At 31.5% G+C, this 14312-nt stretch overlaps 4 protein-coding genes across 5 annotated transcripts; 1 reads left to right on the top strand and 3 right to left on the bottom strand.

Annotated features, from left to right (window-relative positions):
* Window positions 1-1567: 1567 nt before the first annotated feature.
* On the bottom strand, window positions 1568-3439 carry TRAM (translocating chain-associated membrane protein 1). Its single transcript, XM_069062146.1, has 7 exons — window positions 3047-3439; window positions 2797-2961; window positions 2407-2735; window positions 2240-2349; window positions 2005-2188; window positions 1839-1948; window positions 1568-1787 (listed from the first exon to the last, which is right to left on the bottom strand). The coding sequence occupies exons 1-7, from the start codon at window positions 3173-3175 to the stop codon at window positions 1699-1701; spliced, it is 1116 nt and encodes a 371-aa protein (XP_068918247.1). The 5' UTR covers window positions 3176-3439; the 3' UTR covers window positions 1568-1698.
* Window positions 3440-4358: 919 nt separating this feature from the next.
* LOC138141442 (cytochrome c oxidase assembly protein COX18, mitochondrial) lies at window positions 4359-5738 on the bottom strand. Of its 2 annotated transcripts, XM_069062148.1 has the most exons (5): window positions 5558-5727; window positions 5119-5498; window positions 4790-5062; window positions 4626-4736; window positions 4359-4576 (listed from the first exon to the last, which is right to left on the bottom strand). In XM_069062148.1, exons 1-5 carry the CDS (start codon window positions 5568-5570, stop codon window positions 4385-4387), a joined length of 969 nt encoding a protein of 322 aa, XP_068918249.1. In that variant the 5' UTR covers window positions 5571-5727; the 3' UTR covers window positions 4359-4384. The 2 variants fall into 2 exon arrangements, with proteins under 2 accessions (XP_068918249.1, XP_068918248.1); XM_069062147.1 differs by having other exon boundaries at window positions 5119-5738.
* An 84-nt stretch (window positions 5739-5822) lies between these two features.
* Window positions 5823-8454, top strand: gcl (germ cell-less). Its single transcript, XM_069062141.1, has 7 exons — window positions 5823-6355; window positions 6404-6624; window positions 7040-7191; window positions 7241-7544; window positions 7602-7803; window positions 7854-8072; window positions 8147-8454. The coding sequence occupies exons 1-7, from the start codon at window positions 6219-6221 to the stop codon at window positions 8358-8360; spliced, it is 1449 nt and encodes a 482-aa protein (XP_068918242.1). The 5' UTR covers window positions 5823-6218; the 3' UTR covers window positions 8361-8454.
* A 1024-nt stretch (window positions 8455-9478) lies between these two features.
* Window positions 9479-13772, bottom strand: LOC138141438 (uncharacterized). Its single transcript, XM_069062140.1, has 3 exons — window positions 12673-13772; window positions 12430-12615; window positions 9479-12375 (listed from the first exon to the last, which is right to left on the bottom strand). The coding sequence occupies exons 1-3, from the start codon at window positions 12814-12816 to the stop codon at window positions 10093-10095; spliced, it is 2613 nt and encodes an 870-aa protein (XP_068918241.1). The 5' UTR covers window positions 12817-13772; the 3' UTR covers window positions 9479-10092.
* Window positions 13773-14312: the final 540 nt, after the last annotated feature.

Below are 14312 nucleotides of genomic sequence, written 5' to 3'. Positions count from 1 at the left end.
CATTAAAATCAAAGAAAATGCAGAAAAAATATTTTCCTTTTTTTTTGAAAAATCAAATGATAATTGAATATAAAACTATTCTATTAACTATGCGCCGTTTTCTGTACATAATTCAAACCTGTATCGAAGTTTAAGCTTCTGAACACCCATGCCTGATACATAACTGTTGGGCAATTTTTCATTAAATTTTGTAATTATGTGACAAAAACCGGTCCAACATTGGATTAAAAAATAAATTCTTTGTTCTAAAGACAACATTTTGAAACAGTAATAATAAGTTGGTTGTCAAAAAACCAGGCCAATTTTAATAAAATTTATAACATAAAATGTTAATTTAAGAATACAGTGTATCAATACTGAGATTTCAATAACGGAAATAGGGGTTTCAGATGAAGCAAAAAATGTTACTCCTCTGAAGTTTTTACGTAAAAACAAAATAAATTTTCCTCACTAGCGAGTTTACTTTCTCCATTTTCCTCACTAAATTGAGTGATGATCGTATCATTTTCATAAGCGACGTTGTCGTATTATTCACGAATGTTAAAGTTTACAATACGTTACAGTTTTTTTTTTTAATTTATTACTTGCTTGACGATCAGCGCGTTTTCTTTTATCATAATTAATTTTTTGTTGCTGCAGCTCTACGTTTAAAAAATTTATTTTGATGAAAATACGTTGTCTAACAAATGTCTTTATGATAACGTCATCAACTGTACATTTTTTAGAAAGTTTCTGCAATAATTTCACGTTTATTTGTCGAATTCCTGTAAAATGATTCCGAATATGTTTGCAAAATCTTTTTTTCCATCAACTGAACATGTTCCAAGAATTCTTCTGAGGGTTGAATCAACCCACCAAACGATAAGTGGCGAATCCAGCTAGGCACATTTCTTGGAAGACAGTAAGAATGTTCATTCTTATTCTCCTCCACATACTATTGGGGACAAAATACTTTGGTCGTCATTCTCCTGTCACTTCAAAACAAATCAATGTAAACCAAGCATTAACGTCAAGTCAATAGTGATGACAATTTCAAATTATTGACTTTTCTCTTGTCAAAAATATGGCACCTTCCACCATTCCAAAATTTAGAATCATCTCCCTTGTTTCTGGGGGATTGTCCATGAGCCAAATTGCCTTGTGGAAACCTTTTCAATTTTTCCTCCTAGGAATATCTCCTTCAGTTGTCCATTTTTCGGTATTTAACATTTTGCAATGATGAGTTTGACAGTGACAGTGGTTGACAGCACAGAACCTTGACAGTAGTAAAAAATAAGGTTAACCGTCCCAATGCTTGCTTTACAACTTTATGTCAGTCAACTGACTTTGACGACCAAAGTAATTTGTCCCCAATAGTACGTATAGTGACCTAATTCTGGATGGGTTGATTTTAACACATGTGAAAAAATGTAGTCTTCATTTGCCCGTTTCCTAAGTTACAATGACGTGTCACAATACTTGATACTTTGATTTTCTTCATCTAATTTGCCTTCATAAATCAAATTCTATTTCATGCGAAAGATGAAACTGGCCCTTAGTTATAATAAAAAAAAATAAATGTGCAATATTTACTCCCAAAAATTGATTTTTTATTTTAATAAAGAAAAACAATTTTAGTAATAATTACCAGAAATAAACTCTGGTTTCATGTTATATGTATATAAAAAAAAAGAAAAACAAAATAAATTATGAATGAACTTATTTTACTTTTTGTTTATGTCTCAATGTTTTGTTGGTATTTTGATCCACCTCAGGAAGATCAGATTCTTCATTGCTTACTTTTTTACCTGAAAGACAATTAATAGGTATTTTTACTCAAAATAACAAATGATACTCACTCTTCTTTGATTTTTCTTTCTTTTGCACCTTTGGCTTAGGAACAGTTGTATACACTTTATTTTCACGAGAACGAGCAATTTCTTGACTAATAACGTTGATAGTCAAGTACCTTATGAAAACATTATCTATTGTAATACATAAAATTATGTTAACAGTAACACTCACATTTGCAAAGCAAGAATTCCACCCAAAACTGCAAGACGCACAGTTGGAGTGTTAAAGTGACCAGCTTGAATATCAAGCGGTTGTTGTTCACCTAAAGCAAGACCATACCACAAGGTTAAAACAGCCAAAATGATACTTCCTAAGCGAGCAAGGATTTGCAATATACTAGAAATCAATCTTGCACCTTAAAAAAGGAGAAAAGTTATATGAAAGTTTAAGTGAAAGTTATCAGTACCTTTCGAAAATTTTTCATCTTTATCAATTGTTTGAATAAGCTGTGCTATGTGGTAAAACAATTCTGACATATGGTGTAAAACCAAAAGACATACCAACAAACGGTTGAAACTAAAAATAGATTATATAGCAACTGTCTACAATACATATGTATTTATTATTAATTACTTTAAAAAATATGGAATTGCAACAAGTATCAAAGTTGCAACACTCTGGAGAGCTTTTGATGAATATTCTTCACGTTTAACGCGCTGAAAATATAATTCTGGCAACTCATGTAGACTATATGCAAGCTGTATAATGATATACAATTTAAGAAGAAATGGCATGGGAGCTGGATAGTCAGACCATAAGCGAGCAATTTCTGGCAAGTAATGTTCTTTCAAAACAATGTCAACTCCCCAAAATGTTGAAATAAGGTAAAATACAGTCAGCTGACCACTAGTAGAAAATACTGCAAGTTTTGATTTGGACAGATGCAATTTTTTTGATATTTTCTGAAATCAAAATTTAATTAAAGATGACCTTATTTATGCACTTTTCTGGTTGAATACTTACATCTAAAGCGTATTCTTGGATAATGGCATGGATAACGATACAAATTAAACTATAGAAAAATACAGCTGCCCAATCTTTAATCCCTGGACTATATAATGGAATTTCTCCGGCTTCTGTCACGTTGTGTTGAAGAGCAATGAAAACTGAAGCTAGAGGAGATGTAGCCTAGAAGAAAATCACAGAAAAACGTAACATATGTGAAGCAAATATGCTGAAAGTAGAAGATGAAATTATGTAAATATATATTTACCTGAACCATAAGGCCGACCACGAATACCATAGCCACGCAAGAAACAATATCTGCATGGTTTTGAATAATGAATTCGTGGCTCAAAATTGGGGGATTTTTATTCGAATTTTTCCTGACCGGTTTCACCATTTTTATTCTATTGCTATTTTACGGAAATTTTAACTGCCTAAACGAGTATTTTTTACACTACCGTTATGTACTAAAGTAGACGTAAGTAATTTCTTTATTCAAGCCCACTTGCAACGCACCATATCACGATTTACCACCACGTGTTTCCCGCAACCAATGCTCCAGCAGACTAAACGTATGTTTTAAATTCTCTCTAAAATGGAACGCTGACACGTAGACAACGTAATCATCGACGTCGATACAAATTACGTAGACACTGGGCCGCAAGCTGTCAACCTTTTTATATCAAATAATCAAATGTCAACTGTCAAATCTTTGCGATTCTGTCAAATACCCTTTGACAATTACACCGCTTAATTTAAAAATTACTGGAACACTTTCTGAACTGTTTTGCCAAAAGTAAAGTCCACATAATTTTATTTAAATTTTTATAATTATTTCATATAAAATGTATTCAAAAACTGTTAATTTCATATTTTTCTCAAAGTTATGGTAACACTAAAAACAATATAAGTTATGCTTGTAAATGACCAACATATAAATTTGTAATGTTGGGTATATACAGTGAGTTTTTTTTAAGACTGGCCATAGGGTTTTACATGTTAATTTTTCAACCCCCTGTTAACTTTTGTTCCGATAAAAATATCCAAACCATTTTTGGAACAAAGTTAGAAGATTTTTTAAACTATCGGATAGATTACAATTTAATATCCCAAACCGTCGAAAAAGTTGTGAAAAAATATTTTTTAGGGTGCCGAAATAATAGTACGTCGAGCGGCCGCCAGAGTAGCGCTATTGTCGGCTCAACCAGCACCTGACGATCTCCAATTTTGGACGCTTTCGGCGCGCTAAAAAATATTTTTTTCACAACTTTTTCGACAGTTTGGGATATTGAATTGTAATCTATCCGATAGTTTAAAAAATCTTCCAATTTTGTTCCAAAAATGGTTTGAATATTTTCATCGGAACAAATGTTAACAGGGGGTTGAAAAATTAGCATGTAAAACCCTATGGCCAGTCTTAAAAAAAACTCACTGTATACCCAAAATTATAAATATATGTACTGGTATTAGTATGTACTTAACTGAATATTCAGTTAAGTACTAATAACTGTGTATCTATGTACATCAGCATACTAATAACATTTATGAATAACCTGGATCTTGACTTGGAATCAATACAATTTCTGAATTATAAAACCTATTTATTTCAAGATGTTTTAAAATATTTGAACAAAGACTTCAGTCTGTTTTTTATTCCTAAGATTAAATGCTGGTAGGGCTGCTTAAGTTCACTTGGAGTTTGTGGAATCTTGCAAACTCTTTTCATTTTAGGCGATATGAGAATCAGATTTTGAAGTAATCCAAAAGCACTTGATGTTGTCCAATACAGAACTACACACTGAAATAAAAATATGTATTACAATATATTTAGTGATAATAAATTATACCGATGGAACAGCTGAAGCAATTGGGATCATCATAATACTTAAACCTCTAAAAAAATTTGTCACATATTTTTGAAACTTTGTTGGTACATTCACTTTAGATAAGGTTTGCATCTAAAAATTATACATTTAAAATGAACAGGAAGATTATGAATTTAAGTTATCACTTCTATGTTGGTCAAATTTAATAAACCAAAACAAACTGGCAAGATCAGAGAAGAGTCAACTTCAATTAAGTTAGGTATCCAACCAAAGCCCCCTACACTTAATTCAGTAAAAGTTAGTTGGGCATGAAAATCTTGATGTGGCAACTGATAGACAAAATTTCTTAGACTAACAGAAAGTGATATCCATAGAGGTATTTGAAAAAATACTAATAAAACTGTTTTAAATGGATGACAATTATCTCTAACTATTAAAGCATTCCATTGTTTCTTAATCTACAAAAAAAATGTGTTAATCATTATATACTACATTTAAACATATGCAACATTACAGATCTCTTAAAAGTTATTCTTGCAGTTCTTTCATCCCAATTGTACATTTTAACAGCAATACTCGTTTCTTTTTTCAATTCTTTAGCTATTTCATCCATTTCTAGTTTGACATTTTCTAATTTAGCTACAATATAACTTTGATAAATTGCTAATGGTACTGTAACACAACTCCGTAACATAACTGTGGTACATATCACAGTTGCCCACCAAGGAAGGCCAGTTGTATCATGGATTGTTAATAAAAAATTCTGACAATATTCAACAGGTGTACTTTCTGAGAGCGTTTTAAAAATGCCCGTTTGACTTTTAGCAATCGAATCAATTGTTGATTGAAAAGAAAAGTTTCTTTGTTGCTGTTGTAAATCTATCTTTTTTTGACCTAACCGATAAACTAGCGTGTTATTAAAATAACATCTATGAAAGAGTTTGAAACATAACCTATAATTTTCATATTTCAATCGATGTGAAACAATCATTTTGTCACATATGTTTTGTACGCATATGCAATCACCAGTTACATCATCTTTTCTATGCCGGAAACGTTCGGAGACTTATTTTTGGTGATGACATCCTCATCTGAAGAAAGTTTCACCACTAATAAAAATAAACACTCAAACATCGTGGGGATTGGTAAATTTTTGTCAATGTAAATTTGGTACATCAGGAATCGGTCTTACCGATAATCAGTGGTGTTGCAGTTACATTATATTTGCGTCATTTAGTTTCGTGAATAAGTTCTAATGAAACCTAATTGTATGAAAAAAATGTCGTGGTAATTCTAAATAGGTTCGAAATCATTAAATACACATGATTCTCTTAAAGATTATGCGACATTAGTACCTAAAATTTCTGTAAAACGAGCCGCACCTGAGATGAATAATTACGAAAAAGAGAAAGTTTTCTGCAAATTCGATTGTTGTTATCGAATTTTCTTGTCATAGGTTCTTTTATGTGACAGTGATAAGTAATGTACATTTTGAAGTTTTTTTTTAATACATTTTTTTATAAACCCGACACAGGTGTCTTAATTGAAAATGACCGTTGTAACGACTGATTGACTATAAACGCAAAACCTTTTTGGTACAAACTGCGTTTTACCATGGGGCTTATTTATTCTAGAGGTAGTATAGTAGACAATGTAACAAGTTACATTTCTGGAAGGAAGAGAAAACATTCAGATTCAGAGGATGATGAAATAAATAAAGTGATAGATATTGCTTTGCATACACCAAAAAGGTAAATAAGTTATGATTTTTTGAATTAGTAGTTGCAATATTGTTTTAGAAAAAAACTTGTGAGTACTGCACAGTACATATACCAAGCATTGTTTGAAGAAGGGAAAAATTCAGATGTGACTGTATGTGCCTTGGGAGAAGAATTTTATTTACATAAGATTTATTTATGTCAGAGTCCTTATTTTGCTAGCATGTTTGGAGGATCTTGGCTAGAAGCTACAAAAAAATATATACACATTGATGTTGTCGATCCATTGATAACAATTGACTGTAAGTTTTATCATACATTATTACTCGTATAATATTGTCCACTTTAATTATGAGTTTGCAGCAAAATCAGGCAGTTATGTGCTTTTCTTTATCTTTATCTTTAAAGAACTTAAAGCAATCAGTCTTACAATATTAACACTCAACAATTATTTTTACAATAGAAAATTTCTTACTATAATGAAGTACATAGATGTGATTGCAATTAATTTAACAAAAGTTAAAATGTAGTGTACAATCAATCGATACAATATAAAATGTCTTTTGAGACTGAACTTTAAAGGTATTTTTACTTCAAGTTTCATGAAATGCAAATAAATTATAATATTTGTTGTTATCAATTAAAAACAATTATAATCTTTCTACTTGCTATTCATAATTTGATGTTTTTTCTTAATTCTTTGGGATTTGATTTTAGCACTGAAAGTGGTATTTGGTTCCCTATACAACTGTGAAATTACCCTTAATCCATTGCAGATTGTTTCAACTTTAGCAACAGCTACAATGTTTCAACTTGATGGATTAATTGAAAAATGTACAGAAGTAATGTTAGAAACAATAAATCCTAAGGTTTGTACAATTTGTAATATTTAATTTTTCAATAATATGTTATTTTTAGACATCACTGGATTATTACAATGCTGCTTGTCAGTATGGGGATAAAAAATTACAAGAAGTTTGTTTTAAATGGTTTTTAGTGAATTTAATGACATATTACTTTAGCCATCCTGTGGTAAATTTAAAAAGCATTCCAGTACCCCTTATGGCAAAACTTGTTTCCCATCCTGATTTGTTTGTGATGCAAACTGAATATTCCATTTACGTTTTACTTAAGTACTGGGTTTACATACTCACTCATCCTGAGATTGGTGAAGAAGCACCTAATAGTAAAGAAGTAAACAACTTTTTTTGTTCAAGAAAAGGTAATACATTTTATTATTTCACGTAATAACTTAATACATTTAGTAAATCATTTTAAGATGAAGTTCCATATCTTTTAACGGATGAAGGACGAAAGTTTGTGCCAGTTTTTCAAGGTCTTCGAATACCAAATTTAATTTCGCACCAAATGGACGTAGAATTAGTTCTTCATGATAATATTATACCTCACAGTTGGTTGAATCCAGTGGTTTTACAACAATGGAAGCAAGTTTTAAGGGTAAATCAAAATGACGATAAAGGGTATGATTTTTGTATTGTCAAGTATTACTTATTTTTTTACATTTTTTTAGTCCGAGAGAGGTTTTAAACGAAATTTTCCTTGAGACAAGCTTAAGATGCGGTCGAATCTTGTTAGTTAATGAAAGGCACGTTTGGAGGTGGACAGGATTTCACTTTGGCATGGATTTGCTAATGGTGACGGATGGTTTTACACTTTCTGTTAAGAGAAATCATAGATCTGAATTTGAACAGTTACTAAGTTTCCAAACTTTAAGGCATGTAGCTATAAGGTATATAATTGGAACAATTGATAATTCAAGGCATGTAACTGTAATAATGTCGTTAACGCAATCATTTCTTTCAGAGTAACAGTGGTAAAATTGAATGAACAGAGGCAAATAATTTATTCGAAACAGTCTGAAATATTAAAACTGGGCCTTGCTAAAGGTGAAGAAGTCCAAATTATGAGTCTTGATAGAAATTTAGAGTATCCTATCATCATATCAGCCAATATACTTTACACATCCCCTGATTCACAAGAAATAAACCAAGAAGAAGTTGTACAAACTGTTTCATAATTATTTGTGCTTTGATATATTAACATGTCAGTAACTATTATATGTCAAACATATTGCCCAAGAACTTGTGTAAGAAACGGCTATATTAAATTCAGTACGAATTTTATTAAACTTGAAACACCTTTTTGATATTTTAGTATTTATATAAGGAATTTGACTTATGTGCATTTATTAGAAGTACTGATGGTTTTGTTGTGTACAGTATTTGTTATAGAGGCTTATATATTGGGATTTGTAACTAATATATTCTTTAACATTGTGTTCATATTATAAAAGTCAATTTAACAATTTGATGGTGTAAATTCTGTTTCAGTTGAGTAGTTTCCATCATAATGAATTCAACTAGATTCTGAGACCACAATAATTTTATTTTTTCATTACGTATCTTAAATATATTTGGCGCTGCTATTAATAATTAAAAAAAAAAAAAAACAACGAACGTACTTCAAATACCCAAATTTGGAAAAAAATATTTGACGAAAATATTAAAACTACATAGCAGGGAGGCTGTGTTATTTTTATTGTCATCTTCCAAGGAAATATTTCATTTCCGTAATTATTATGGTATAAGTTAGTATAATAGGTAGTAAGTATGTATGTAATAGTATGAGATAGTTACCATCATTATTTTTAAGATAGAAAACATAAGAGAATAATTTTTCATTCAAGCTTTCAGTACAGAAAATATTTTTATAATGTATGAAAGTGCTCTTATTAGCAGCTAGTCATTATGGTATACTACATGATATGCTTTTATGTTCATCTGAGATTTAAGCTGGTTAAGTGATAACGTAAAACAAGCGCGGGGAGTGGTAGTAGTTAGTAGAGTAATAAATTGGACTGTGGCCATCATCATGCGGACGTTAGCTTATAGGATTAAAAAATTAATTGTAGAGCAACCAGTGTTACGTTTAAAATTATTTTTGTGGTTATGCATTAGTTACATTAACTCCACTTTATTTTGATTATTGTTAAAATTGCTCATTCCAAAGGCAAGTAAAATTTTTCATTTTTTATATGGCCATAAATAGTCCCACCTTATTTTTCCATAATACGCCGTTCACAAAAACTTGCCCACAATCATTAATCTTCATAACAAGGAGCTTGAAATAGATAACTTACTAAATATAATATTTATTCACGGCATAAACCTGTTACATGATTATTTACATACATGGTATATACTACGATTTTATACTAATTTTACAAAAATTTAAAATTACGTTTAGTATAATAGGAAATGACTTAATCTAAACACGAAAATAACAACTCAACATATGTTGCTTAAATACTGAAATAAGTTACACCAAATGTTAAATTTTTCCGAATTATATCGATTTTGCTTTACTAATTACTAGAGTAGAGATTTTCAATTTTTGTAACATTTAGGTGAAGAGTATTTTCGTCTTATAAATAAATAACATAAAGAAAATAGATCTAAAATTTAATATTCAGTAGTGATCCACGCCCGATGAGAAGTAAATTAGAAATGGGTACTCTCGTTAAACAATAAAGGAATTACATAAAGTACATACATATAAACTATACATTACGTATTTATATCACAAATAAATTAAAAATGTAATGGCATTTTGAGACCATAAGCAAATTTTCGTTATGTAATTTTTGTTTTTATTGTACTCTGATTATTAATAAAATACACGAGTCGATTTACCTAAAAGATCGAATCCTAATTTACTTTTCACATTGTGGAATGCAGCAACGTTAAAATTTACTCTGGATGACTATAAAATATATGTGAACTATAAGCAGCTTCGGTACCAAAACGCTTTTTACAAAAGGGGCAAGGATATTTGGAACCTTCGCATTGGTTCTTTTTATGAAAATATAAATGTGATTTATTCGAAAAAGCCTCCCAACAACTAGAGCATTTATATGATTTATCTGAATCCGAGGAATTATTCATATTACTAACAGATGGAGTTGGTTGTCTTTCTGGAGATCTATTCGCTTTAATGGTCAGATGCGGATTATTCTGAACCAACTTCATAATGTTTGGATTAATTGTGGCCTTCTGATTAGGATTCTTCGATATAGGAGTTATACTAACAGCGCCAATAGAACTATTCGAGTTATAATTTTGTTCTGATTCGTGAATTTGAATTTCAGGTTCTAAGGGTTCTTGCTTTATATAATTTGAATAACTCGGAACTGAATCTGAATTATAATTCTGCCTGGGTCTCTGATTAAATGCCGGTGACCGATTGCTGTTGGTTGTGGTCTCCCCTTTGTGTATTCGCATGTGACTGTTCCTCGAGTATATAGTCGGAAATGGCGTGTTGCAAATAAAACACACAAAACTTTGTTGATTCTGGGACGTTTCTTTTAACATACTGTCAGGTATAAAAGCTTCATCTTTGTAAGTACCAGTTTCTCGAACGCAATGTCTCATAGGACGTCCCGTCGATGAAACCATTTCCCCATTAGAAGCAAATCTAGTGGAAAATTTGTTCATGTTATTTCTACCTTGAGGGAATTGATTATAATCGCAGTTTTTACTGTGAATATTAAATTCATCAAGTTTGAAAAACACTTTATAACACTTTCTGCAGAAATAGGCTTGATTTGTGGTTTTAGTTATTGTTTGTGGGGTTTTTGGAGATGGTGGGATGGGTTTCTCCTCATCTGAATCCATTTTTTCTTCCTTGATCTGGATGTTTGGTTGCAAACTTCTTCTTGAGAAACTTTTCACTTTAATTGTTTGCATTTTGGAGTTTTGTTCCTGATCGTGTTGCGCCACAATTTTTTTAACTTTATCAGGCTGTATAATCCTGGGTACAAAATTATTTAACTTACTGGCAGCATAAATTTTTGTTGACAGTGGATCACCACGTTCTTCATGTTCTCTAACGTGATCATCAAATCTATGTCTTTGTTTATTAAAACGCATTCCACAATACCGACAAGTATAATAACATGCTAATGAGAAATAATGAGATTCAATTGCCCAATTATCTTTAAAACTATATCGACACAGAGAGCAAAACTTTTTATTCACGCCTCCTATCTTCATTGATTTATAGAACGCTTTCCTTTCTTCTTTAGAGTAGTCAGATAAAGCAATACCATTCACAACAGGTTTAGCTAGAACCAAAAGTATGTCTCCAGCAGTTTTATGTTCTTGTGGAACTTCAGTTCCAACTGGAATTAATAAACTTTCTCCTACTGCTGTCTCAACCTCGCACTCCATGAAATCACCATTGTCATCTTCACATTCAACTTCATCGTAACTGTTCAACCATTTATTACGGATGTGGGCATCATCTCTAGATTCATGCCAAGGAATGGGATTATCCACCTTTTCTCCCAGTTCAATATTAATATGTTCTACTTCATGTAAGGCTAACAATTTTGAATTTTGAAATTTTTGCCCACAGTATGTACATTGAGGTTCAAAAACCTTTTCATAAAATTCATCAGGTTCATGATTTGATACAATTTTTTTGTTAACAACATTTAAGGCTAAATTCATTAAACTTAAAGGATAATACCTATGCTCAACTTCATTTTGAAAGAATTCTTTAAAAACTTGTGTGTCTACTACCACTTCTTTCTCACCTTCTACCACTTTTTCCTTACTCCCTAACATTATAGAATTATCCAACTTTCGCCTTTTCACTCTTTCTATATCTTCACTTCCAGATTCATAAGATTCTACTTCACTATGGTACTCTTCGTAACACTGAGAACTTTCAGTATTTGTAAACTCCGTTAAACTACTGCAAAGTGAATCATCAAGTTCATGATAAAACGCTTGGCTTCTTCTTCTGCGACTTCGAACTACTTTTTCTGACTCTGACTGTGTAATCACTTTGTTATTGCTTAAGGAGTCAGCTATGGCCTTATGCAGTTCTGCACACAACTCCACTTCACTATTAATAATATTTGAATCAAAATAGGTAGATTTACAGTTAATGCAAGAAATTGTGAGGTCATCTGTTGAAGTGCCTATGCTAGTTCGTTTAGGAATGTTGTTTGAATTTATCACGTTGTTCTGAAAAAAAAAAAATAATAACAATGTTGTAGTTAAAGTGTTGTATTCTTTTACCACTTCAGCATCTTCACAAGCCAAATACAATTGTACACTTTTACTGCTGCTGTCTTCATTTTTACGAAGATGATTTCTGTGCTTGTTGGCTGTGTCTAAACTAGTTTTCTTAAACCTATAAAATGTTTCTAGTTTGTTGAAACATTCACCACAAATTTGTTTCGATAAAGGATCTGTTCTGAATATCTACAAAATTTTCAAGTGATAAGCTAATACAAGAAAGTAGTCATAGAAATGACTTACAACAAGAGGTAAACACTCCTTGATCAGATGTAAAATCTGTTGGCCTTCTTCATTTTTTGAGAAAATGCTATGCATTTTCTCTCTATTTTCATCGCAAAGACGACAAGCGTCACTGTATGCTGCAGAAGTATCCATGGTGTGCATCTTACTTTTACAAGTCCAGTTTTAATGAACCTATCTTGTCAAGATCCACTCTGTGATGCATTGAATTAAACATAACTTACATACTTTCAAACAAAACGCCGACAAATTGACATGATAACCATGTCGTCCGCCATTTTTGATATTATTTTGAAGAATCGACAGACGGTAGGAGCCGCTGTTTTCCAAGGAACATCTGGTCTACACGATCTACCACTTACAAAAGTACAAATCGCCCTTATTTTTGCAAATTCACATACACTGAAGCTTTTGATGGAACTCTTCATCTGTGGATAGAATATAACTATGGAAAGTAGAACGAACTAAACAAATCCAATGGACAATTGAAAGTGCGTTCATGAGACCACCATCTTCAAACTAGAAACTAGAACTACTCTACGGGTGAATGAAGAGGGATTAACATCTAAGCATATCTTCTAAGTACCAATAAATTTAAAATTCGAGAAGAGGTTACGTTTCCACCACTACTTTCTTATGGTTAAACTTCTAGCGAATGGCTTACGAAGTTCTAAGTACTATTACATCTTTCAGAAATTAACTTAATACATAATTATGTGATTTTCAAAATTCCACTTATTTTGGCGATCTAAACAGTTTCGAACATTAACGAACAGCAATCTTATGAAGTTCTGACATTCTTGGGGTTAAAAATAGTACCTACATATTTAGTTAACTTTTCACTTTTGAGTTTGTTATAGGTGAATTTCTAAAAATGTTAATAGTTATGAAAAGAAATTTGGTTCCACCATGATACTCTTAATTAATACTTTTCTCGTTTGAGTTTGTTTGGCAAAACTGTCCTTATTGTGAAGAATTTCTTTTAACTCTTAAAATTCGAATATCAAACATTCGCGTTCAACTTGCTTCGACTTGCTAATTTCAATTTACAATAAACTCTCATTGGTGTGGTGGGTCACTTTTCCAAGAAGGGAAGTATTGTACATTTTACTTACCTACAATTTGATAAACAGTTGCAAAACACTGGGAGGTTTGTATTTCGTCAAGGAATACCCCAACAAAAAACCACAAAGGGCACATTGTGAATGGAAACAATGTATTTACATAGTTAATACATATATACGATGTATTTACTTTATTTAACCCTCCACCACCCGGCGGCACGGCAATTTTGCCGGAGTACATACACTATTACGGATAATAGGTACTATCAAGTAATAGTGCAGTGCTAATCAACATAATTACCGGCGTCTCACCTCCACATTTTGACTTTGTTGTGTTTTATTATGTTCTGTGTCAATATTAAGGAACTTCCTCACGATATGACATGAGTATAATAATATACCTTTTTGAATTTCAACTACCAATGTGTTACCTAAATCCAGAATTTTTAAATTTTTAAAAAGAGATTGCGGTACTATTCCCGTCGCTGAAATTATAAGTGGTAAAATCGAAATTTTTTCTAAACACCAAAAATTTCTCATAGCAACGGAGAGCTCTAAATATTTATTAATTTTTTT

This window comes from Tenebrio molitor, chromosome 1 (assembly GCF_963966145.1).
Source record: "Tenebrio molitor chromosome 1, icTenMoli1.1, whole genome shotgun sequence".
Classification (NCBI taxonomy): domain Eukaryota; kingdom Metazoa; phylum Arthropoda; class Insecta; order Coleoptera; family Tenebrionidae; genus Tenebrio; species Tenebrio molitor.
Note: the sequence above shows the minus strand (reverse complement) of the source record. Positions and strands in the feature narration are given on the sequence as shown.